Genomic DNA, 26301 nt, shown 5'->3' on the forward strand with positions numbered 1-26301 from the left:
AGTTGGCGGTTTTTCTAATGATATGCTGCTCCCTACTGATGTGCAGTGTCCTTCCATAGGGTTGGCCAATCCTCACACATTGAACTTTTAAACTTAGATGAGTTGACTAGTGCAAAAGTAAGAAAAGACTGAGATAACAGTCAAAATTGAGCACAATTCAGGGTTTCCACTACATGTAATTGATCGTGGCGCACCGCCACGGCAAAATAAAAGCCGCCACACCTTCAGAATAATGATTTTTTTTTTTTTTTTTTTTTTACTTAAAAAAAAAAAAAAATGTTGTTTCATGTTTATATTAATGTAAATGATTGTATTAAATGTGATTTCGGCACAAAACATGGTGTTTTCCCTGAAATATGACGCTACGCTGCAAATAGCATACCCTTATTTTGAAAAACCAACACCGGAACACCGGAGTCACCACCTGCCTGTCTAGCTGCGGCGCGCGAAAGACGAAGAGAGAAGGAGAGACACTAGTCCGACGTGGAGGGAGAGAAAAGGGTGAAAGAAAGGTACCTAAGCTAGGTTATATTTGATACAGTTTTGTTAAAACCAGTGAAAAACGACCCTAATGTATAGATGGATTAGGCAACAGAAAAAATCCAGAGTCGGGAAAAATGTGTTATTGATTGGTTATACGCATTATTTCTATCATTATTTCAGAGAGATTTTTATTTTTATCTTATTTTTGTACCATTGACACTTGTTAAAGAGAGATTACTGTAGGCCTAATAAAGCATGTTGAGTCTTTGGTTATAGAGAGAGATATTATTTTGTTGTAGATTAATTTTTAACTATAAAATTTATTTTTCTATTGATAGAGGAAACCCGTTACGTTTCAGATGACGTTTACAACAACAACGTTTTGAACAGCAGGACATAACGTTAGCTTAGGTAATGCCCAGGTAATTTTCTGCCATGACTCTTTTCTGGTTACATTTTCAGATGAGTATATTAAACTATTTTCAAAAGAAGAGAAAGGTTCCAGAGGAAGAGAGTCAGGTAACCTTACATAAAGGAGAGGCTCAATGTTCTTGACTTATTGTCGTGATGTTATTCCCTCAAGTCAATTGATAGATAATGATGTGTACCATTATAAGTGTAATATTTAAATATTCCTAACATTACCTGCGTGGTATTGGTCATGATGTGAACAAATTTAACACTTCCCAATATTATATTAGATAAGAGCACAGGCAGAAGTAGTGCAGGAGGTGAGTGGAGGAGAGAAAAGAGGAGAGGCAGAGAAGGAGGTTGAGCATGGTGAGGCAGCAGAGAGCAGCAGCGAAGGAGACAGAGGGAGGAAAAAAACAAAACACAGGGAATCCGGCTGGGACCCAAAATGGACCGACATAACCAAGTTCCGCCCATGGCTGTACCACACTGATCAAGGTGAGTATTAAACATTACAATATCATGCAATTTAGTTTTTATTTTTCATTCAATTTAATTTCAATTGAACAATGACTGTGCCATTAATTTTGACCCTGTGCCTGCAGGAATGTTCTGCAGGTTATGCCGCCAACACAAGCAAACTGCAAAATCAGGAGTGGCCAAGCGGCCATTCATCGAGGCAGGATGCCAAATCTACCATGTTGATTATTTAGATAGACACATGGGGACAGATCACCACAAAAATAGTGTGAAATCGCAAGCCTTATTGGCACAAGGTGAAGTTCCTTCAATTAAATGTCATAGATTAATTTAATAGCTAAAATGTCTCTGGTATAAAGTTTTTGTTAAAATAACCATCAAAGATCATGTTTATCTTTGCTTGCTTTGCATAGGTTCTTCAGTTATGACAGCCTTTGACCCCATCATCAATATGGAGCACGAGTCCATCCTTGGTGGCTTTAAATGCCTATATTATCTCACCAAGAGGTAGCAGGCACATCACACTAACTACCCAGCTCTTTTGGATCTGGCTGAGCTGCTGGGCTGTAATTATTTCAGAAAGCTCAGGGTAATGTTACTGTGGTCATATTGGTCATATTTGCATTATTTCATGCTAACCTCAGAATCTTAATATTTTATTTCATTTACTCTTAGATTGGGAAAACAATAAATTACAGGTCTCACACTATTATTGATGAGATGCTGGAGATTTTGGCCACTGTCGTGGAAGAGCCAATTCTGAGAGACATCCACTCCTCTGTTGCCATTGGTTTAGAGGTGGATGAAAGTACAGATGTCGCTGTGACAAGACAGCTGGATCTGCATGTCAGGTAGAAATTCAGAGGGAATTATTTCTGATTGAATCTGAATTATATTTCTTTATGTTTACAATTCATCTGTTTATGCATTTTAAGATATATGGACAAGGAGGGACAGCTTTTCAGCCAGTTCCTGGACCTGGTAAATGTCAGTGATGGAAAGGCAGATACCATTGTGGCAGCTATTAAGGAAGTGCTGCACAAAAAGAAGATTCCTACCCAAAGGCTTTTTGGATTAGGAACGGATGGAGCTGCTGTAATGACTGGTATGAACTCGCAACATAACAAAGTAGAATATTCATTGGGATTCTTAACATGAATTAGTTACTGCATGTATGTACTCATTTTGTTTTATTCTTGAAACAGGGAGGTTGAATGTTGTAGCAAAGCAGCTCCAAGATGACTTCCCTTGGTTGCTGCCAGTTGCATGTGCTGCACATCGCCTCGCCTTGGCATGCAAGGATGCCTCATCTCATGTAAACTATATGGCCACCTTCAGACACCATTTGCAGCAGCTCCATCTGTATTTCCATAATAGCGCCAATCGAACTGCTGTTTTAAAAACTGCAGCACAGTCCCTGGGCTTGCAGGCCTTGAAAGTGACGGTGAGATCACAGAAAAATATACATGTATTGCATCATGTAACAGAAAGTGTGACTATTATTGTGCACTACAGATGAACTTTCTTTATTATTAGCTTTTATCTCAAGACTGAAATATTTTTCAGGAAGTAAAAGACACCCGCTGGCTGTCACAACACCTAGCAACCACCACATTGCAGCGAAACTTGCCAGCTGTCCTGGCTGCTTTGGCTGAAGAAACCGAAGTCAACAAGTGCCCTGTAGCCAAGGGCCTTTATGGTTTCTGCTGCACGTATCGTTTTGTTGCAGCAGTGTACCTGCAGGCAGACGTGCTGCCACATCTGGCTCGGCTCTCAAAAATTTTCCAGAAGGAAAATGTAAACTTCCTGGCCATAAAAGAGCAGGTGCATTATAAGAATCTATCCCTAGACTTTTTCAGGATTTGTAAGCAACATAACCTATGAAGCTATTTTTGTGAGTCATGTATTGTTACAAAAAAGCTAAGCATTGTGTGACTGCCTTTATTAGGTGCCAGTGACAAAGGCCTGCCTGAGGTCCATCCGGGATGCAGCTGATCAACAGCCACACGGGTCGTTCCTAGCCCGGCTCCATGAGGACCTAGATGACCCTACTGGTTTAGGAACGTTTAGCATCATGCACGAGGAGGAGAGACACAGGAGAGGCAGACCCCGGGGTGAAGAGACAAGGGAGGGTCTCTGGTCCCGTTTTAGGACCCAGGTACATTTTTGATGGCTGTGAAGTTAAATAATATAATCAGTGAATCAAATAAGGTCTTCAATCTATCAATTAGAAAAGTTACAAATTTTCTATTTTGTGTCATGTTTAGGTAATGGAGCCTTATCTAGATGGCCTGCAAGACAGCCTAGACCGCCGGTTTCAACACCTTGACATCCTGGAAGCCTTTCAAGTGCTGGGACCCCAGGCAGCCACAGAAGACGATGCAGTCAACACAAGACATCTTCGGACCCTGTCTACAAAATTCTTACAGCATCCAGAAAATCCAGCACTGCTGCAAGAGTGGACATCATATAAGCAGCATCTGCTAGTTGGAGCCTTCAAGGTAAAATGAGAATTTAAGCAAGAGGGTAATTATACTGTATAGAAAGATGATTGAGGACCCCTAATCAGTGTTATACATTTAATGTGTTTCAGAATCTGGACCAGCTCAACATGATGATGAAACTGGCATCCCAAAATGATGAATGGGGACAGCTTTATCCATGCTTGAGCCAGCTAGCAGCCATTGCATTAACAGTGCCCATATCATCCGTCAACTGTGAGAGAGATTTCTCTACAATGAACAGGGTCAGACATTTGGTTAATAGTAAACTGTAAGTCAGAGATGGTTTGGTTTCTCTTAATTTTCCACACCCCACTCACTTTTAATTGTTTTTATGTGTAGGTGAAGACAGACCTAAGGAACAGGCTGCAGGGGGACCATCTGGCAGCATGCATGCTCCTCAGCATCAACGGACCACCTCTGAAGGACTTCCCTTATGACAGAGCCTTAGAGCTCTTTTTCAAAAAGCCAAGAAAAATGAAGTGCTCTCAGCCAGGCTGCAAACTGTGCCATTAGATTAGACAGATGTATACGTTTGCTAAAGTACAAACATTCAGTTTGTAGTCACTATTTCAAATGTTAAAACATTTCAAGTCTCACAGGAGACAGGAGGGCACAGTTGTGTATGTAGTTGTGTTACAGCCTTGTACTTTTTGTCTCTTCGTTTAGACGTTTACTGTTGTTGCCACAGCGCTAGGATAAAGCAAGGCACAAGCTCTGTGGCACTGGCAGTATCTGACAGATTGACGCCTCTTCTAGATGCTGCTTTAATTTGTTGTTGTTGTGTTTGTTGTTTTGGCCTAGTGATACTGCAAGATCCTCTTTTCGATTATTATTTTCAATTAATGTACCGGAAACCCTGTAGTAAATAATGTATTTAGAAAAACATTCAGTTTGAAATAGTCATAATTTCACATTTCAAAATTCATGTTGTTGTCGCCGTCGTCGTCACCCCCCCTCTTCCACTCGGGCAGACCTCCCCCACGGTTTAAAAAAATCCTGGAGGAAACCCTGCAATTTAAATCTATAAGGTTAAACATTACCTGAAAAGATTTTCCATATATCACATCTTAGATGCAATAGTTAATTGTCATTGTCACTGAGAAAATTAGTAAGTTTGCTTTCTATAAGCAACATTTGAAAAGAAAAACAGACCTTTCAGTGTAAATCATGTTGATAATGTTCATTATGTCAATGTGTAATTTAAATATGTATGTAAATAAAACAATCTCTGCACACCGCGCACATCCCTAATGCCTACACTTACAACTCAACAACTCAAAGACAATTAAAATGAATAACATCTTCCCGCATCTACAGACTCACCTTTGCTGAGGCTCTCCCAAGTTCATCAATAACTGTGGTTATGTGGGCTTGAACATCTGGCCTGCAAAGACAAGAGTAGAATATGGCTAGATCAGTGGCTGAATAGGTTACTATTGCCAAACTTGTATTTGTTTGTAATTGTTTCCTCTGGATGCTCCACCTCCTTCTCACAGTCAGTGTTGGGCAAGTTACTTTCAAAAAGTAATTAGTTACAGTTACTAGTTACTTCTCCTAAAAAGTAACTGAGTTACTAACTGAGTTACTCCACAATAAAAGTAACTAGTTACTAGTAAAAGTAACTATTCCGTTACTTTTGCGTTTCTCGCCCCCGTAACCCTCACCACCCGGCCCCCACCTTCTCAGCGTGTGTTTCATAAGCCAGATGAATAGAGTGCACAACAACAAAGACAAGTACCTGAGTTTTGCATTTATTGTAACTCCATATAAATTAGCAGCACAAGAGCTAGCATCGTCGCGGGCCACCAATTTGGTTGAAGCGTGAGCGATCGACAGGTGCTTCATTAAATTTGAGTTGCTAACATAAGACGTGGACAAAGGTTTCATTCCGGGACATAATGTGCACTTGACATGCACATTTTTACCTACGAATTCGGTGAATTTGAAGTAGTGCCGGTATTTCCATCTGGAAAAGGTTTTGCTGCTTTCCTCCTCACTCTCCATCTCTCAATCCCTTTGTCGTAGAAGAGCTAAAAGCACCCGCCAAAGTTCTTTCAAATCTCTGTACCCGGCACTATGCATGCGGAAACACATACCCAATTCTCTGATTGGCTGAAGACGTAATCTCACTACACATCAGCCAATAATTGCTGAGACGGCTCTCTCATCCTCCTCTCTCTCAAGCGACTTTGAGTATCACGCAAAGCGCTATATAAAACTCATGTATTATTATTATTATTATTATTATTATTATTATTATTATTAAGACAGGCACACACGAGTTCAATCATGAAGTTAAGGGGAAAAAAACTCATTATGCGACTAGTAACGCACGGTAACGGGGTGTCGGATATGGCAACGGCGTTACAGTGACAGTCAAAGTAATTAGTTACATTACTCGTTAGTGAAAAAAGTAACGGCGTTAGTAACGCCGTTACTAGTAACGCCGTTACTCCCATCACTGCTCACAGTACAGCTACATGCACGAGTCTAGATGGCCCATGGACGTGAATGTGTCTATCTGTCTGTGTGTTAAGATTGTTTTAACTGAGCAGGGTACACATTGAAGTCACTGTCTCAATATTGTCCTGTTATTTCTTACAAATAATAAAGACAATAAAAATGTGATCATGGTATCATCCATATATTTGGACAGTTTAACATGCAAGCAGTCATTGACAGATTGTTGAAAGTTTGGGGAAACGTCCTCAATAGAGATGTAGCGAAGGTACTGTAACGTTCTTTTTGTAGATACAGTGTAACACGCTAACAACAAAAAGAAAGGGAAAATTAGAGCTTCAAACTTACCTCCCTGCTGATTTACGACCTACAACAAGGGTCTGGTCCAAGATGGAGACCCTCTCGGAGAATAATTTGTTTATATCAAAGGGAAACTCCATGATACCTCTCAGACAGATTAGCTGGACAGTCAGAATACACAGCTCAAGCAGGTGCTTAGCTAGCTCGTTACCGGGGCTGTTCGCTATCTCACTTACCGAGGTGATTCGTTCGCGTAAAAACAACAGTTAGCTAGCTTCTAGCAGCCCGGAGACAATAGCACTTCACCATTACGTTGACAGAATTTCAGTGACACTAAATAATCCTCCGTGTGAGTAGCAGGAACAGGCACCATCTATTTACATTGTCACTGCAGCTCCATTGTGTCTTGTGAGTCACTCCCAGGCAACAGAAACCGTACTGTCTGTAATAGACAGTGGCGTCAATCGGCTGTAGAATAACAAAGCTCGCATTACATTTAACATCTGTCAGCCAAAGACAGATTAACATCTCTGGAAAAGTCTCTGAGTAAGACCAAAGGAAGAGCATGCATCGGACGATAATTACGTCGTTAGTAAACTTTTACTCCCTAATTAAATTTTAATGGAACATTTTGTTTGACCTTTACGGTAAAATGCATAGCAGGATGCTTGATTTACAACTTTACTTCACTATTTATAAATATGCAGCGTAAGCAGCATACCTACCACAAATACTACTACTTCGACTACTACTAAGAAATAATAATAATAATAGTAAAAATAAAATGATAATAATAGATCAGATTCATTTGGAATCATAGTACAACTTATGAAAACTTTAACGTTAGACACTATTGTCACAAAATGTATCTCAAGTTTTATTTGGAAAATTGGATCCAAACAGAATCGGCAAGTGATGCCATTCTAAACCAGTCAGTCACTCTCATTTAAAGGTGTTCAAGTCTGTCTCAAGTATTAGAATCACATTCATCAGAATAAAAGTCAGCTTTATTGACCAAGTATGTGTGAACACACAAGGAATTACACTGCTCTCAGTGTATTACAGCAACACAAAGCTTTATGCCATCTGCTTGTACTACCTAGCAAATATAAATGGCATATTTAGAAAGGTGGTTCATGCTGCCTTTTTGGCATCAAGACAGTAAACACATTATATTGATTTAATTTCAAATGCATTTATATTTATTGCATTATATTACATTACACTGTATATATAAATATATTTCTAGTAGACTGTACAAACCCCAATTCCAATGAAGGTGGGACGTTGTGTAAAACGTAAATAAAAACAGAATACAATGATTTGCAAATCCTTTTCAACTTATATTCAATTGAATACACTACAAAGACAAGATATTTAATGTTCAAACTGATAAACTTGATTGTTTTTTTTTTTGCAAATATTCACTCATTTTGAATTTGATGCCTGCAACAAGTTCCAAAAAGGCTGGGACAGGGGCATCAAAAGACTGGGAAAGTTGAGGAATGCTCAAAAAACACCTGTTTGGAACATTCCACAGGTGAACAGGTTAATTAGAAACAGGTGAGTGTCATGATTGGGTATAAAAGGAGCATCCCCAAAAGGCTCAGTTGTTCACAAGCAAGGATGGGGGGAGGTTCATGGGGCGAGGTTCACCACTTTGTCAACAACTGTGTGAGCAAATAGTCCAACAGTTTAAGAACAACGTTTCTAAATGTACAAATGCATCCATCATCTACAGTCCATAATATCATCAAAAGATTCAGAGAATCTGGAGACATCTCTGCACGTAAGCAGCAAGGCCGAAAACCAACACTGAATGCCCGTGACGTTCGATCCCTCAGGCGGCACTGCATTAAAAACCATCATTCTGTAAAGGATATTACCACGTGGGCTCAAGAACACTCCGGAAAACCATTGTCAGTTAACACAGTTCGTCACTACATCTACAATTGCAAGTTAAAACTCTACCATACAAAGCGAAAGCCATATATCAACAACACCCAGAAACGCCGCCGGCTTCTCTGGGCCCGAGCTCATCTGAGATGGACTGACACAAAGTGGAAAAGTGTGCTGTGTTCTGACGAGTCCACATTTCAAATTGTTTTTGGAAATCATGGACGTCGTGTCCTCCAGGCCAAAGAGGAAAAGGACCATCCAGATTGTTATCAGCGCAAAGTTCAAAAGCCAGCATCTGTGATGGTATGATGGTATGGGGATGTGTTAGTCCCCATGGCATTGATAACTTGCACATCTGTGAAGGCACCATTGATGCTGAAAGGTACATACAGGTTTTGGAGCAACATATGCTGCCATCCAAGCAACGTCTTTTTCAGGGACGTCCCTGCTTATTTCAGCAAGACAATGCCAAGCCACATTCTGCACGTGTTACGTGCGGGTACCAGACTGGCCTGCCTGCAGTCCAGACCTGTCTCCCATTGAAAATGTGTGGTGCATTATGAAGCGCAAAATACGACAATGGAGACCCCAGACTGTTGAGCAACTGAAGTGGTACATCAATCAAGAATGGGAAAGAATTCCACCTACAAAGCTTCAACAATTAGTGTCCTCAGTTCCAAAACGCTTATTGAGTGTTGTTAAAAGGAAAGGTGATGTAACACAGTGGTAAACATGCCCCTGTCCCAGCCTTTTTGGAACGTGTTGCAGGCATCAAATTCAAAATGAGTGAATATTTGCAAAAAAACAATAAAGTTTATCAGTTTGAACATTAAATGTCTTGTCTTTTTAGTGTATTCAATTGAATATAAGTTGAAAAGGATTTGCAAATCATTGTATTGTTTTTATTTACGTTTTACACAACATCCCAACTTCTTATATTTTTATTCTATTTTTATTATTCTTGCTTATATATAGTTTTTATTTTTCTGCATATTTCTAAGACTTTGAATGGGAGCAGCTGTAACGCAAGCAATTTCCCCTTGGGGATCAATAAAGTATTTCTGATTCTGATTCTGATTCTGATTAAATGTTCCAAGAATATCCCACTCTCTTAATGCCTTCATATTCTTTCAGTGTATAATCACTTCTATAACTTAGAAGTTTTGGCAAGCTTGTTAGTGTTCAGAAGAACCAGAAGCAGAACAGTGTTGAAAGTTTAGATATGTTTAACGTACCGTAAATACACATAAATGCATTTAATGAGGTAGTATATGATATAGTAAAAAAAAAAAACCACACAATTCGAATTCAATACCTTTAAGCTGTAGCAAGGTAGTAATGTTGTGAGTGATAGAAGATTTGGTAAATAGTTTAACAACACTATCTTAAAGTGTCTAAAAAGTTATTGGCATGATTTTCCACTTGTTTAAGTGTAACAAATATTTAAAAAATATATATTATATATAATATATATAGATTCTTTGTGATTTCATAGTGTGACAACACTATCTTATATCCTTATGTAATGAATTATGAAATCACAAAGTATTTATATATATTATGTGTTTTTTATTTATATTTTTATATGTTTTTAAGGATATAAGATAGTGTTGTCACGCTATTTACCAAATCTTCACTCACAACATTCCTACCTTTAGTCCCTTACTACTCTTAAACAAGTGGAAAATCATGCCAATAACTTATTTTTTTTAACATACTGTATGTTTTTATAAGGAATTAGATAAATGTCCACTGAAGTGGTTACTGTGCATCAATGTATAAAAAGTGATTCAGGAATAACTGTCCTTTTATTTGTAGAAAACCAGCTTCCAAATATCTGTCCACTATAGTGGACACCACGCATGAAAGGGCTAATCGCACAATTACAAACCAGTAAAGTAGAAACCCCAGTACAATACAGTACAACCTTTGTGAAACTGTTGTTGACACTGTGTAAGAGTTTGGTGGCTCTATGGCCATTTCTGAGGCTGTAGTTTGTACATATTTGAAGTGTTATGATATCGTATGTAATTATTCTGATATTTTGGTCTTTTATATGTTAATAATGTGGACAATTATCAGACACAATTCATTATGATGTGGTCCAAAATAACATCAGCCTAAAAGCAATAGAACTAATTTACCACAGACTAACTAAAATAGAAGTCTTCGCAACAACTTAACATTTTAAGCAAAATTGTGTCATCTGAAAGGCTGTTGTGTTGCATTGCTTTCAGATGTTTCTGTTTTGGTCCCTCACTGTAGGTAAACCATCTTGCCGTTTTGTTTTTCTTCATACTTGTGATAGGTCCATCAGCAGCCTGTGTTACCACATGGTGGTGCTGCAAGTAAATGTATTCTAAGGACAGAGCAAGAGTTACACCATACTAACGCCACAGGATTTGTGTTACATTATCACATGTTCCAACAATAATGACCTCCATACAATTTTTAAAGGAAATTTTTTGTAAAGTTTTATTGCTTAGCTGTGAATAAAACATATCATAATGCAGATACTGTATATTTACTAGTAGTAGAAGTGGCACTGGTATAGTAACAGGAAGAGGCAAGTACAGATGGGTGAAAAGAAAACAATAATGGGGAGAAATATAAGGATTCTGATTTCCATACAGGGCACATCCATCAATGGTTGATGTGAATTATGTTGCCTTCATAGTCAACAGATCACACTGAACACCTACAGAAGAAATTTTAGGTCTGATTCTATTTCTACGCCAAGGTTTCCATTTTGGGTTTTAGTTTTCACGGTCATGGAGTCAAAGCTGCATTAATTGATTTTTTCACCCTTTGCGTGTAGTGGTACAAGCTGTAAACACAACATTGGCATTATGTCACCATATAAAACTGTTACGCGAAATGTGACAGCAAAGTTGTGCCTACTGACAACATTATCACCTAAAAAATATAAATCCAATATTCACTCTCATTTTAGCTTTGATGCCGTAAGTACCCCTCTCCCATCACTTCTTGAAGCACCCCTCTCGTGTGGGAGTATAGCGAGAAAAGTCCCAGTTGGGGTGGGTCAAACAATGGACTTGGACACTGAGACTGAGGTTTATGTCCCGTTAGTTAAGAGTGATTTAGCTATTTTCAAAATCTCTAAATGTAAGTCAGCTATGATCTTTTCCTAAACCTAACCCAAGTATTTTGTGCTTAAAACTTACCAACCAAACCCTTTCACAACAGTACAACAGTCATTATATGACATAACATACCAGAGGTATAACCAGAGGTTGTCTTAATATTGCTAACTTAACCGCAAAGCCCTTCATGTGCAACGCTGATACAAGAGGGTAGGTAGAGCATCATAGTTTGAACATTAAGGCCACTGATCAGGCTGCTGTATTTGACATGGTGGGAGTGAGAACCTCCACCACATCCAGAGAAAAATATCTCTTTTTTGACCACATGCTCCATAATGCTGTGACCATAATTTTAGAAATACTGATGTCAAGCCCCATAACAACATAACATAATGCTTTACACTATTTGGATTTTTTGAAAAACCAGCTCTCTGCCTGCTTAAATTATCTTATGAGAAGAGAATCTGTGGGCCATAAAACCAAAACTATGTTATAACTGAGGATAAAAGTTTCCATGGAGGAGGACTGTACAGATGGGTGATAATTCTCGGTGAGTTTGTCACTATGAATGACACCATATAAGTGCAGCCAGTGAGATTCAGTCTTTCATATCTGACCACAAAACTATTGTTTCAGCTTTATTCTTGATTAATTGAAAGGTGTTTTGGTCAGATTTAAGGATAGTCAAATGAATATGAATGAAAACTACTGAATCTATTTACATCTTCAAAGTATAAGTAATGACCTCATAAATAAGGGTCAAACTGTTATGTGACCATTCCTCCGTCAACGTGGAAAATGCTTTTGTGTCGCAACAAGCCCAACAACAGGAACAAACATTATGCATACGCAACAGCTCATCAGTTGACTTCAGAAAAGGAGACAGGAAACCACAGGTTTCACATAGAGTTTTTTTTCTACCTGGTTTCATCTACCTCTACAAAACTCCACTACACCCTTTCCATCCTCCCTCATGATCCCCCTGGGCTTCCACAGGTCTCGCCCAGACAGGTAGAAAGTTCAACAGGAATCCTGCATTGCCTCATTATCCAACCACTGTTGCATAACTTTGGTGTTTCCTTTCCCCCAAAATCATCACATCACACTATCTCAAATTCATGTTGTGACTGGTTCCTCATGTGACTAAAATCATTTGTAATCCTCTGAAATGGTTTGTATTTTCATTTTCTTATTGGAACAAGGTTAGCTGGTCCACTGCTTCTGTTTGTTTAAGAGGATGAGATAGATAGATAGATAGATAGATAGATGGATAGATAGATAGATAGATAGATAGATAGATAGATAGATAGATAGATAGATAGATAGATAGATAGGCACCATATGGCCAAATGCATGTAGACACACACTTGTAATAATAATTGGAAATCTTCATGTTACAGCGTACCATTATATTTTCCATGATAGTTTTCTTTTAACTTTGCTTCAACAGTTTGTGTCAATGTCGTGCACAAGCCAGGTTCATAAAGAAATGGTCTTCCCAACTGAGTGTGGAAGAACTTGACTGGCCTGCACTGAGCCGTGAGCCCTTATTTACCACACTTCAAGCAATTACAATTTTAATGTGTTTAGAGAATGAGACCCATTTATCAAATAATTTACTCCTACTTACAGCTAGCCTGCTATTCCCTATGACCAATGATACTTTGTGTTATCACTCTAAAACATGTCTCAGAAGGTGGAAGCGCTCCTCTGTCATTTAGGATCTACTCCCAACCAATTTCAGAGACCTCTGTAGCAAAGAGCAAAAATAAAGGATTTTTTAATGTCATCATTTTCAGGTGAAGTCCAAGTTCCCTGTCCACTATTGGATAAATCTGGCCCCTGACCTCAACAGCACTGGGATGGGATGAACTGGAATGCCGACTGATGGGCCTTTCAGACAGAATGCGGTCAGCGCACCCCTCGTTTCTCAAGGCAGTGAAAAACTGTCATGGTGCAAAGCATGCCACTGGAAATAATGGGCTTCAGATACTGTGCAGCATTTATTAGCATTGGAAATTTTCAGATTTCAGCGTGCAGCAATGCCATTGTCGCATTCTGTCTGAGAGGCCCTTAAAGGCCCTTTCAGACAGACACAACAATGGCACTTTTGCGCTCTGAAACCTGTGCAAGGCAACAACAGCTTTTCACTGTGTTGAACAAAGTGGTGTAACCTGTGTTAGTCAAGCATCCAATTCTGACCAATGCTGTGGACATGTACCTTGACTGCGCTATTCTCAGCAGCAAGCGTAGCTCAAATTGCATTCTGCCTGAAAGGACCATAAGAGTCAGGCCTTATTACCCAAAATCAGTGTTGGACCTCACTAATTCTCTTGTGGCTGAGTTGGAGTAAATGATACCACAGAAGTCCAAATACTTAGACATACAGTAGTCATGGCCATGTAGTGTAGACAGATACTACATTTTCTTTTCTTGGTTAAATAATTCTCACTTTTCAGGGGTTAAAACTAAATCAAACCAAGAAGGGAAGGAATGGGGTTTTCCCCCTGCTGTCCTCAAACAACCTTGCTTATCTTCACTGACTCATCGACCTGAAGCCTCCTCCACATTATCATCTTTTCATGTGGTTGACACTGTTGTTCTAGTAATGCACTCCTCTATTCTTCTAAAATGGAAGGAAATGCATGTAGGTCAAGCCATTATGGCCACCCAGGATACCTTCTGTGAAAGTGAAAGTCCCTTCCATTTCAGTGATCTGAATATGAGCGCAAAGCTGGACTATCCAGAATATACATACATACATACATACATACATACATACATACATACATACATACATACATATGTACAGATAGATAGAAAGATAGATAGACAGGCAGGCAGGCAGACAGGCAGGCTGGCAGGCTGGCTGGCAGGCTGGCAGAGGTTAGTGACAGACCATTGAATGGGCTACAACCCCTATGTTGGCCTATAGGGGCAGATCAACTGGTAGCTCCCTATCCAGGACTGAGTTCTGGACAGGAAATATGGAATTGTGCACATGCACAGCAATGGGCAACTGTATGCTTCTCCATCATGAAACCCCAAATATACAACAGCCACTTTCCCTGAGTGAAATTCCACTACTTTATTCCTGTGGGCCCACAGGAAAGAGCTCTTCATTTGTAATGTCCCATAATTATTTTCTGACCTAAAAGGAACAAAAAAATAAGGTTTAAGGTTTTAAGCTACCACATATTTACAGTGTATAGATATTTTTCTTTTTCATATTTTTGAGGTGAGCTGATCTACCTCTATGCTGTCATCTTGTAATGAGGAAGCTGAGCATTGGGCCAATCGGCAAAAACCACCATGTATTCCTCTGTGGCTCTGGGGAGAGTATCAAGTCTTTTTTTAGATGAAGGGAGTTTGCTTTTTGTGGCAGATTTAGAAACAGAAAAAACATGTGAAGAGCAGGGTGATGTATTGCAATATGAGGGGAGTTTTTCTTGACAGTTCTTTTAAAATCCTATTGCAAACTGTGATGTAAAAATGTAGTAAATTTATGTAAAGGTGGGCTGAAAACCGAGATGCAGTTTCTGGGGAAAAATTCTCTTTTTCAAATCCTTCCTGTCTTCTTGTTGTCATGTACATTCCCCTCCTACTGAAGTCACCCTCACTGGAAAAGCAAGTTTAGTCATTCTCACTGACTGAGATGTCAAGTGACCCTTAAAAATAATTTTGTGGTCTATGCTATTCTTTCCACTTTCATTAAAGACAACTTTTCAAATTCCCCCTCCTGGTGTTACCCTTAAGTATTACTGGTGGTGCCGCTGTCGAAAAGACAGTGCTCACAACATGGCTACCACTAGCAGCTTGGCTACTGTCCAAAGCAAAAAACAACCCTTTCTCAATTTGAGCGAGAAAACCCTGATCTCAGTGCTTTGAAAAGACAGTTAAAAAGCTGGTTGTATTAAAAGTAGGCAGGTTTGTTATTTACTGATCTAGAAGAAAGAAAGTTTTGAACTGGCAGTTAGGAGAAACATATATCAGCAATACAACACCGGAGAACTCTCCTTCGAGTGAATGCCTGTCCATTCCCTCGGTTATTCCAGTTGTTATACCGTTACCTGGAGATAGCGACCAGGTAAAAAAAAATGCCTCTTCCTGTTTTGGTTGTGCAATGGCAGACATGCTTTCTTTGTGCTGTAATTCGTCCTTCATTTTATGTGGGAAAAATCCAGCTCAGTGGCAGAGCGAATAGCATAGTGAAATCAAGGCTTATAGGGAACCGATGTATACACAGATGGAGCCATTTCTTTTTTTACAGGCTTTACATTGTGCGATCAGTATTTACTTCAGACTATTGCCAGTTTAATATCATACATTACTATTTAACACCATTTCTATTTAGATTTTTGAGTCTTATTTCCAACTCAACAAATACTGACACTTCGAGATGGCAGCAGACCCAACCTACAATGCCAAATCTAAGCAAAGAGTTGGAAAACCATCCATCATCTTCCACTTATCCAGGGTTGGATCGTGGTAGCAGTAGGCTCAGTAGGATATTCCAGATGTCCTTCTCCCCATCAAAGCTTTCGAGTTCCCCCTGGGGGATCCTAAGGTGTTTGCAGGGCAGATGAGATATATACTCTCTTGGGTGAGTTCTGGGTCTGCCCTGGGGTCTCCTCCCAGCTGGATGTACCCGCAAAACCTCCAAAGGCATCCTAATCAGAAGGCTGAACAACCTCAGCTGGCTCCGAAGGACGCGAAGGAGCAGCGGCTCTACTCCGAGCTCCCCATGGATGTCCGAGCTCCTCACACTATCTCTGAGGCTGAGCCCACCAAAATATACTCATTCTGTTTATTCTTCATGTTTGAATTCTAAGTGCTTTATCGTAGGTTACTGGACTTGTTTCAGTTGTTTCAATAAAACAAGTTCAGTTGCATATGATATAGCACTGAATTACCATGACCTGGTTGACTGAGAACCTTTATCAGCATACTTAATGTTTAATTGTTTTTTTGTCTACCTTTGAAAATTACAGGGCCTTCAGTTGACGTGGCACAGCCTGCAGTGGCACCCCCAGCAGGACAATGTGCCCTGCCACATAAAACTGCTCAGGATTGGCTCGAGGAATGTGACAAAGGCCTCATGGCGTCAAACTGACCTCCAAATTCCCCTGGTGCCAATCAGATTGAGCATCTGTGGGACACAATGAGATGATCAATGTTATTCACTTCACCTGTTACTCCTTTGAATGTTGTGGCCAATTGCTGTATTTTAAACAACATAAGCTCATTTTATCTGGTACATTATCAGTGATCTCATTATCACCTTAAGTGATACTCTACCCAAAATATATTTTAAGTGTGAAAGACTCCCCCTCTGTAGACATGAAATGATGCTTTCAAAAGTGTGTAACTACTGTAAAGAATGAGGAGGCTGATCCTCCATGATGGAGTCACATGGTTGATACAAGTGATACAACCACAAAGCCTCCTGACTTCGACAGCTGCTGTGTTTTTGCACAACCTAACCTACATCAAAATGAAACTGTGACAGTAAGTCACCATCATCAATCACCATCTTTTCTCCTTCACTGTTTCTAACAAGGCAGTTTGTTTTTCAGCCTTGTTATAGGGTAGAAACAACATCTGAGTGGCTTTCTATGAAATATGGCGGCAGATATGCTTGAGCCCAGAGAGCCACTGGTAAGACTTTGGTGTTGATCCAGATCTGGGACTTCTGCCATTAGGCGATTATCATTTATTATCCACACAATTTCAAAACTTGATTTCATATCTTCAGGGTGTGTTTGTAGGGTCAAGAAGTCAATCCACCTTCAAACTGACGTGTCTAAGTGTGTGTTGGACTGCTTTCTCTACAACAGCAGTCCAAAGTGACGTTTTGGTTTCAATGTTTCTTTCATAAATTACTCTCACATTATGTGAAAGGTCTCTGTCTGATATTAAGTTTACTGTTATAGCAACAAATGTAGGTGGATATTCCTCTTTCCAGGCTGCCTGTGACTATGTGAAGGGCAACAGATCACTTGTTAGCACCAACTTCTTCAACACATCCACATTTTTCAACCTGCAGTAAATTAATATTACCTCAACTTTTCATCATGTTTGCTGAGATTTATGGTGACAGAACTAAACTAGTATTGAACTTAATTGAGTCAATCTCTGACTAACTCTCCCACACATACTTGTCTGCTTATAGATATGAAACATCCACCCTCATTCTTACTCATCTGAAGCATTACTCCTAGTTATGGTTACTCTGTGATGTTGTCATAGACACCATGTAACTTGAATGGTTCTAGTTTCAGGTAATAAGACCTGAATCAGTTTTTTGGGTCTTATATTCCAGTTTGAGGTACCTATTCATCATTAAAACACGTTTTTGTTTTTTTTACATTCTACTCTTTTTTACCCAATGACTAGTCAATACACTGAATACATAGTTTTTATGAGAATTGACATTGATGGTTGCCATGGTGGCCTCGGGGTGTAAGACATTTCTTTCTATCCACAGTCGAGCCCAGCCAGGGATTTTTGTTGCAAGTCACTCTCAAACACATTCTTGTTTGCGTTCATCTCTCTACTGACACCACTGTGATAAAGGCCTAACGTCCAAAAAAGAATCTCAATGATGCATCATGGCGTCTGCACAGATCCCCAAGGATACTAAAAGGCAACATCCACCCAGCCACAGTCTGTTCACCCTGCTGCCATCTGACAACAGATACAGAAGTATCTGCTGCCATACCACCAAACTACAGAGCAGCTTCATTCATCAGGCTGTGAGACTCCTGAACTCATCGTCAACACTCCACCATAAAAAATATTTTTTCGTGTCTTAAGGGGACTACAACTTAAAGGGACTACAACTTGCATTTTGTTGTAAATGAACTTTGAACCTTGAATGGAAATTTTAACAAGTCCATAATTGTAAAAAATATAATTACAAGATTACAAAACTCTATCTGCTGATGAAGATTATGTGCTAAGATTGAAAGCTTCAGAATACCTACTAAATAAGCCTCAAAGTAAGTGTTGAGATTGTTTTGTTAGCTATGAGAATGATTTAGGCTGTAGGAGTTTTACAGACTGGATTGTCACTTCTCTTTTAATTGCTATTTTCCACAATCACCTTGGCACAGGTCAATACAATAGAAATATTGCATGATTACTAAAACTCTTCATGCAGAACTGCAAGCTCCTGCTTTACCACATTTCTATTTTTAAACAAAAGGGAAGTAACAAAATGTACTGTAGATATCAACAATGACATGTTAGTTGCAGTTCATTTTAACTTGAGGCTATGGCACATAGTGCAATATCATTCACTGATAGCGTGACAAATTTTTGTCATTTCTGACAAACATGGCAGATGTCCTGATGAATAAGTGTCTGTGGCTTGTTACCCCGCACTTTAACCCAGTTTCCATATATTTGACCCACATCGAGATGAGCAGTACACAACAACATTCGTAAACAATCAACATCTAATGAGGTCAGATTGGCTAAAATGTACAGTTTTAGTTGAAAACTGCTTGTTTTCTGTAGTTTTTGTCTGTGTTTTGGTATGCAGATATATAGTTATAGTTATATGGTTACAGTTATAGTTATAGTTCATGTGGTACGAGGGTTTGAGAGCATGTGTCATGATGTGTCTATCCTTATCTGTGTGTGAGTATCTTGTGGGTGTATGAGTTGTAAAAGGGGTTTATACATGTGTGTTTGTGTGTATGTGTGACTGGGATAACAGAGTCATATAGATGCCTTGGTGTAGGAGTGTGTGGTCCCTGGCTCTGGGTCTCTCTTCCTCATCAAATCTCCACTCACTCATAATGAGTGACATCACTGGAGTTCCCCCAGGAGGAAACTGATTTTAAAAGAGCCGCTCGCTGAGTGTCAGTCAACACACCAGAGCAGTTGTAGTAGAAGAAGGAGAGCTCTCAATCAGGCTGCTAAGAGCTTAACTTAACTTGACTTGAAGTGAAAGAAGGAACTCATTCAAAACAATGGAAGAAGAATGCAAGGTACTGCTGGATGCTACTGTCGACACAGAAGCCAGGAAAGGGACAACACAGAGTGTCAAAGCCAGCTCAAAACTAACCACTATCCTGCTGACGTTCACACTCTGCCTTGCTGCTGCTGCTACTGCTGCTGTCTCCGTCTTCAACAGGCATGCCAAGGTTGGAACACAAGTCTCAAATTAGTCTCTTAATTATTGAAGGGGCCGGATGTCTCTCACAGTGAGGGGCCCATCTCATCTGAACCCAACCATTCCCTAACAGTCTCTTTATTCCCCTCTTCTTGAAACAGGGCCCAGGACAAGATGAAGACAATTTTGGTAAGTTCAGTGTATAGTGTACTTTTAAGGTTGATAGTGATGGCTTTGTAGCATCTAATAGCTATTAATTAGCTGACCTTTTTCTCTTACTCTGATACTAATTGCACCAGAAAGTCATGTACTGAAAAGTGGAGCTGTTGTGGTAGGCATGTTTTATTAAACTTGTGCTTTTTTTCTTTTCTTTTACAGATCTTCATCATACATTAAGACAAATTTCAAATGTAAGAGCGGCCATTCATTTACAAGGTGAGGCAAATATTCAGCATCAGTTGATACATACAATTGGCACATTGTGAAAAAAATGATGGTAGACATATTTTGGACTGGCACTCTGAATCTTAGCTTTTGTTTTCTTAGTCTAGTGGTTCAGAAAATAAGTTGTTGGGGTTCTTGAGGACATTCTCTGGATCTTTTGAATGTTTAAGGGCCCTTGAGGCAATTCTAATCCCTTAGGTCTCACTTTGCTGTAATACAGTTCATCATACATACTTATTTATTCCTGAACCACATCAAAGACAAACTTTCTTTGGAATCCCTTTCCTTGCTGAAAAATGTTTCAAACCTTTACCTTGATATTCAATTCTTATGTCAGTCTAACTGTCAGAAATGTTTGATCATCTCCGTCACCATCTCTTTATACTCTAACAGGAGAATACAACCCTGATATGAAGACCTCAGTGGAATGGAAGAATCAGGTGGACCAGTCACACTCTCAAGGAGGGCTAAAACTTGACAACAATGAAATAGTGATTCCTCGAAATGGCCTCTACTTTATTTACAGCCAAGCATCTTTCCGTGTCAGCTGCAGCAGCAGTGACGCTGATGACACCACCTCAAAGCCCTTGGTCCACCTGAGCCACACTGTGCAGCGCTGGTCCCGCACGTATGGGGACAATGATGCCAACAACACATATGAGACAATCCTGCACTCTATCCGCACTGTCTGCCAACAGGCAGCTAGCAGCAGTCCAGATGATGAGGGGAGCTGGTTCTCTGCGGTGTATATGGGAGCTGTGTTCAACCTGAACGGAGGGGACAGACTGAAAACAGTGATGGAGGAGAAGATGCTGCCCAACCTGGAGGACGAGCCAGGCAAGACTTTCTTTGGGGTGTTTGCTTTGTGAGGACAGGTGGCTGAATGCAGCAGGTGAAGGTATGAATGTTGGATTAACCCTAACCCTGCAGCCGCTGCCCCCACCTTAACTCACTGACACTGTGCCCACAGAGAGTTTACACTGCACAAAACAGTCTATGCAACTTTAAATGACTGCATTAGCAAGTCATTTAAAGTCTGCAAGTAAACAGACTTAAGTTAACTGTAGCAGTGAACAAACAAGCTCACTGTCAAGTTATGTATTACCACAGATAATTATTTTGGTCTATAATGTTCAGTACTATGTACTATTGCATTATGTATTGTGTAATTTTGTGTCAGTACCTTTTGCTGTACTGTAATGCTACATCTGTACTGTCTTTGACATTTGGAGAATTTAATATAATGCTTCAGCTGCCTATTTATTATGTCACTACAGGCTGATAGAAGTGGATTTTAGAGGGTTTATTTATTCAACACAAAATGATCATAAATATGTTATTTATTTTATTTATGTTATTTAATTATTTATTTATTTATTTATTTCTGTTCCCTTGTGTTTCTTCTAATGAATGCCTAAATCTCTAAACTATATTTATGCTGGATTTTACACCTAATTTATGAAGTTATTTATTGAACATAATTATCAATTTGAACAATTGTTTGTCATTCCAATTTTTTTATTGACATTTGCAAATAATGGTGCCTGTGGTGCTTATAATATTTGAATAAATAATAATCTTGACAAGAAAAGTCTGTTTGCGAGAGCTGTGTTTAGTGTATGGAACCAATCACAATGTTTGTTTACAATAACTTCCAGCTAGAAAACCTCTGCATCACACACTAGTTAACTTACAAATAAATCGTCTTTTTACCTTAGCCAAGGAGGTTATGTTATCTCCATGTCCGTTTGTTGGTTGGTTGATTTGTCAGCAGGATTACACAAAAAAAAAACATAACGGATTTGTGATGATTTTAGGGCATACCTTTACCAAGGCCAGCTTGTCCACTTCAATTCAATATTAAATCAAACATATATCAATCTGATTGACTGAAGATCAGCCACGTAAATATGCCTAATTATTTTTCATCAAGATCCACGCATTATTCCTGAGAAATGAATGAAAATGTCGAAAAAAATCTCTCAATGTTAAAGAAAGAGAGAAAAATTTCCTGGATCTGTCCCTTTATCTGGATCTTCACCAAACATTACTGGGGTCTATTCTGTGCTGAGACGTATCCTCCATCTAAGCTTGGTGAGAATTCGTTCAGTAGTTTTTTCGTAATCTTGCCGACAAATCAACAAATGGACTATTAGAGCTAGAATGCGGAATCAAAGAATGTGAAAACAACAACAATACAATTTCAATGTCTACTGGGTCAAACTAAACAGGGCAACTAATGATTGACGGTTGGAAGACAGCATCAGCTGATGCTGTTGGGAGGAAAGTTCAGGTCCACCTGTCAGCCACAGGGCACAACACCCAGTGTTCTATGGCCTCTGTGCACTGTGGAAGAGATGTTACTGGAGGGGTGGCCCAAGCTTCATTAGAAACCAACTATTTGCATGGTTTCTGTTATGTTTTATGAGATGATTATCATAAACACATTAAAACACACTCATGTTAACCAGTCCAGCTGACTTGTGATGCTGCATACCAAAGAATGTAAAATGGATGAACAACAACAATAGTGAACTTTTTGGAAGGAGCTGTGGCTCACTGCTGTAAAGGAAAATTGGAGATGTTTAGTTTGATACATGACCTCAATTTAATTTGAGCAAATATGTTGAATCTGGTCATTGTCACTGCTTATACTAAAGTCAAGATGGAATTGCATCAACGGTGCAATATGTAAGAATTGGCCATCTGTTGAATTCATACTTTAAACAAATAGGGGGCAGCATATCACAACAGTAGCCGCTCACTGCTGCCAACAGTAGCTGCTGTTAGCTAGTTAGCACAATAAGCTGTACAGCTAGCAGCCTGGATAGGGTGCTTGGAGCAATGGGGAAGTTTTGGTGTGTACCCTGCTAGCACAGGAGCTTTGGAACAGGACAGGCTGGGGCTAGCTGGTTAGCATGATCAACCTTGTTTGCAACATGTCATACCATCAAAACTGTTATTCCTTCACATTATGTTTTAATAATTCTTACATGTTGCATCTTAAAGGAACAGTTCACCCGAAAATGAAAATTCAGTCATACACACCCTGTCTGAAGTGGGTGAACGAGCTCAACCTACCTACAGTACAAGGGTGAAGATTAGGTCCCAGGGGTTGTGTGGTCTAAAAAATTTTTTGAACTCAGGGGAAAAACATGACTAAAATCAAGGCAGTGGAAATAATGTAAGCCAAACAGGACAACCCTGGGATAAAAGAAAGCTGCAGTTTCAATATGAGGGCTGACTGAGGAAAGGACACCATCATATGGAATTGAAAAAAAAAATCTATTTAAAAACATGAGTTGACTTTTATTTTGAAGTAGACTTGTGACAGGAAATGCAATGTCTTCAGTCAGGTCATTTTCAGCATTTGTTGACAGTGGATCCGTTTTAATTATGTCAGGGAGTAGTTATATTCAGTCTGTGGGGGTATTGAACAAGAAGGAGCTGTTTGATGAAGAGCTGACAGATAATTAGAATACATTTAACCAAATGATCAAAATCAATGAGTGTGACCTGCTCTCTTTTTCAATCAATCCCACACAACTTACAATGAACCATTTAAGGTAATTGACCCCCTGGCCTCCACTACACCAGGGTCACATTGAAGGACCACCTACTCATTTGACATCCTCTGTGAAACATGAAAAAGCCACAACAGGCAGAATAGATTACATACTCCGATCATGGTGGTCATTTGAGATGCATGTTGAGATGCATGTTGATGCCGTGTGTGATCTGACGGACTGACAGCTGTCCAGTTGTCTTCCAATCTCTCGGGACGAATGGTAATACCTGAAAAGAGCCTGTGTGGAGTGAGTCCAAAAAATCCAAAAGGTGGACAGGCACAAAAGATGATCTGCCAGGGACTAATGGTAAAGAACAGGTATATATTATGGTAGAAAAGTGATGAGGAAAAGTGGGAGCACCCAGGGGACAACTGGACAAGGAAAAAAGGGAGGGTCTAAAATGACAGATGATATTATAAATTGGTAGAAAAGGGTCAAAATGTTGGAAATTAGGAGCATGTTTATTTTACTGATGGGTAATGCAGCCTATCACAGTCCATTGTGGTGGTTACTGATCAGTCACTCACACATTTTACCCATTCCATGGCTCTGCTAAGACCCAAATATAGATTTCCTGGCTGCAGTATGGTGTTGAGTAACACACCCAAATTCGTTACTTCTCTTTCTAAACCTATGACAGAAAAGTTCTTCCAAAGTGTATGCTGAATGTCTGATGAAGCCCTACTTTTCATTTATGTTAGATGGGTGAACAATCAAAGGAAATGATCAAAGGCAGCCTTAATAATGACAGTTCCTTCCTCTACAATCAAAAACTGATTCAGACAATGGTCCTGACAGTTACTTTGTTATAGCTGGTACTTTACTGAAATGACAGTGGAGGGGTTTGGCACTATTTTCAAGCAAAAGGCCGGCTGCACACTGCTGTGATGTCAGCTTCGGAGACAATAGATAATTATAGCCTTGGTATTACATGAGACACCATGACTTGCTTTTGCTGGCTCAGTACTATTAATTCACAATACAGTGAGAGAGTTTCCAGTGGAGTAATTACCTCAACAGCCACACAGAGTGGAAGGGAGGAGGGGAACTCCCTGGTAACCTGGTAAACCCCCAGCAGCCTACGCAGCCGAGCCAGACACTAGGACTGGAAAGTATTTGTCTCAGGGTGGGAATATACTGGGCTTTCAATTTTTTGTCTCCAAATCATCTTTTGATATATTGTTCAACAAATGATAACTGAATAAGTAGGTAGAAATGAACAGAGGCAATATTAATACCTGGAATAAAATGAATCAAAAAAGCTACTTTAGTCATTCACAGATTATGAGACAATGGGCCCCTGGCCACTGAAGTGTAGGTGCTCCCTTGTCCCTCCATTTCAGAAAGATTTTTTTACATCTTTTGCTGGCTGTTTTTCAGTCTGTTCGTAGTCATTATGCATCACTTTCGAGTCTCTTTCTGGTTGTTTTGTTTCTCTTTGGTCGTTTTATGTTTTATGTCGTCTTTTTTGCATCTCTCTGTGGTTGTTTTGTACATTTTGTAATAAAATGAAGAAATGTTTGCAGTCACTTCAAACAGAAGCTGAACCTGGACATATGATTTAGCTCCAGTAAATATAAGCAATTAAGACTTGCAGCAAGGGGAAACAGCTAGCCTGGCTCTGTCCAGAGGTGTCCAGCAGCTCTAAAGCTCACTGCCACATGAAGAAACTGTCACATCCAGGATACAGATTTGCCTCTGTTCTCAAGAACTGTTGAGAGGAACATTACTGAATAGACAGACAATGTACACATCCAGTAAACAGTTGCACTGACACATGCAGAGTCCAGTGTGTGGATGAAAGTGGACAGCAATGTCATCCCTCATCTTGCAGTTGGCTGACAACAGACCATTCAGAGGCATGTGTGAAGCTAAAAGTGCCAACATGCAAACTAGACACAGCAAGTGTGAGCAGCAAAAGGCAGGGACAGGGATTGCATTGATTAACTTAATAGTAGCTAACATCACAACATGGTTTTGTATGTGTGAATGAGTGACTGAGAGAAAGGGAATTTAGAATTTAAAATAAATTACATGCCCCATTTTCGTCTTTGTACATGACACTGATCATAGAAATGTTTTTTAAGCCCTGCTCTAGTTTTATAGTGGTAAACTAGCGCTAACTTCTGAGAACACAGCAGCCATGTGTGTTCTGACCATGCTGAAACATTCTGCCATGCTAGCTGTGTCAATGCAAAGGAGGATGTAACACAGATATTCTGGTTGCTCTCTTGTTATCTCTTAAGTCCTGGACAGAAAAGTACTATACTGATATACGTAATCTGACCTGCCCCAGCTGAGAGTTGAACCCAGGACAGGACCTCCTTGCTGTGGGGCCACAGTGCTGACCACTGCACAACCATGCTGCATGTTTAACCTGCAAACTGGTTTTTATCCACACAGAATTGGAGTTTAATAAAAGTTAATAATAAATACAATGAAATATTAAGAAATTCTGTATGTGTGTATATATACATATATATATATATATATATATATATATATATATATATATATATATATAT

General features: G+C 39.5%; 2 protein-coding genes across 3 annotated transcripts in view; one reads left to right on the forward strand and one right to left on the reverse strand.

Annotated features, from left to right (window-relative positions):
* The window catches only part of atat1 (alpha tubulin acetyltransferase 1), a 59520-nt gene extending 52527 nt beyond the window's left edge, over positions 1–6993 (reverse strand). For both annotated transcript variants that reach the window (XM_073463548.1, XM_073463549.1), the window contains exons 1-2: positions 6687–6993; positions 5202–5262 (exon numbers count right to left, since the gene is read on the reverse strand). In XM_073463548.1, coding sequence (XP_073319649.1) covers positions 5202–5262; positions 6687–6778 — 153 coding nt within the window. In that variant the 5' untranslated portion in view covers positions 6779–6993. The remainder of the gene's footprint in view (positions 1–5201; positions 5263–6686) is intronic.
* Positions 6994–19620: 12627 nt separating this feature from the next.
* On the forward strand, positions 19621–21076 carry tnfa (tumor necrosis factor a (TNF superfamily, member 2)). The gene is made up of 4 exons (XM_073463369.1): positions 19621–19794; positions 19925–19952; positions 20142–20198; positions 20601–21076. Exons 1-4 carry the CDS (start codon positions 19621–19623, stop codon positions 21074–21076), a joined length of 735 nt encoding a protein of 244 aa, XP_073319470.1.
* The last annotated feature ends 5225 nt before the right edge of the window (positions 21077–26301 follow it).

The sequence above is a fragment of the Pagrus major genome, chromosome 3, assembly GCF_040436345.1.
Source record: "Pagrus major chromosome 3, Pma_NU_1.0".
Taxonomy (NCBI): domain Eukaryota; kingdom Metazoa; phylum Chordata; class Actinopteri; order Spariformes; family Sparidae; genus Pagrus; species Pagrus major.

Coding starts and splice junctions, on each gene's coding strand:
- tnfa (XM_073463369.1), top strand. CDS start 19,621: ATGGAAGAAGAATGCAAGGTACTGCTGGATGCTACTGTCGACACAGAA. Junction 19,795..19,924: donor TCTTCAACAGGCATGCCAAG/GTTGGAACACAA, acceptor TTCTTGAAACAG/GGCCCAGGACAAGATGAAGA. Junction 20,199..20,600: donor AGCGGCCATTCATTTACAAG/GTGAGGCAAATA, acceptor ATACTCTAACAG/GAGAATACAACCCTGATATG.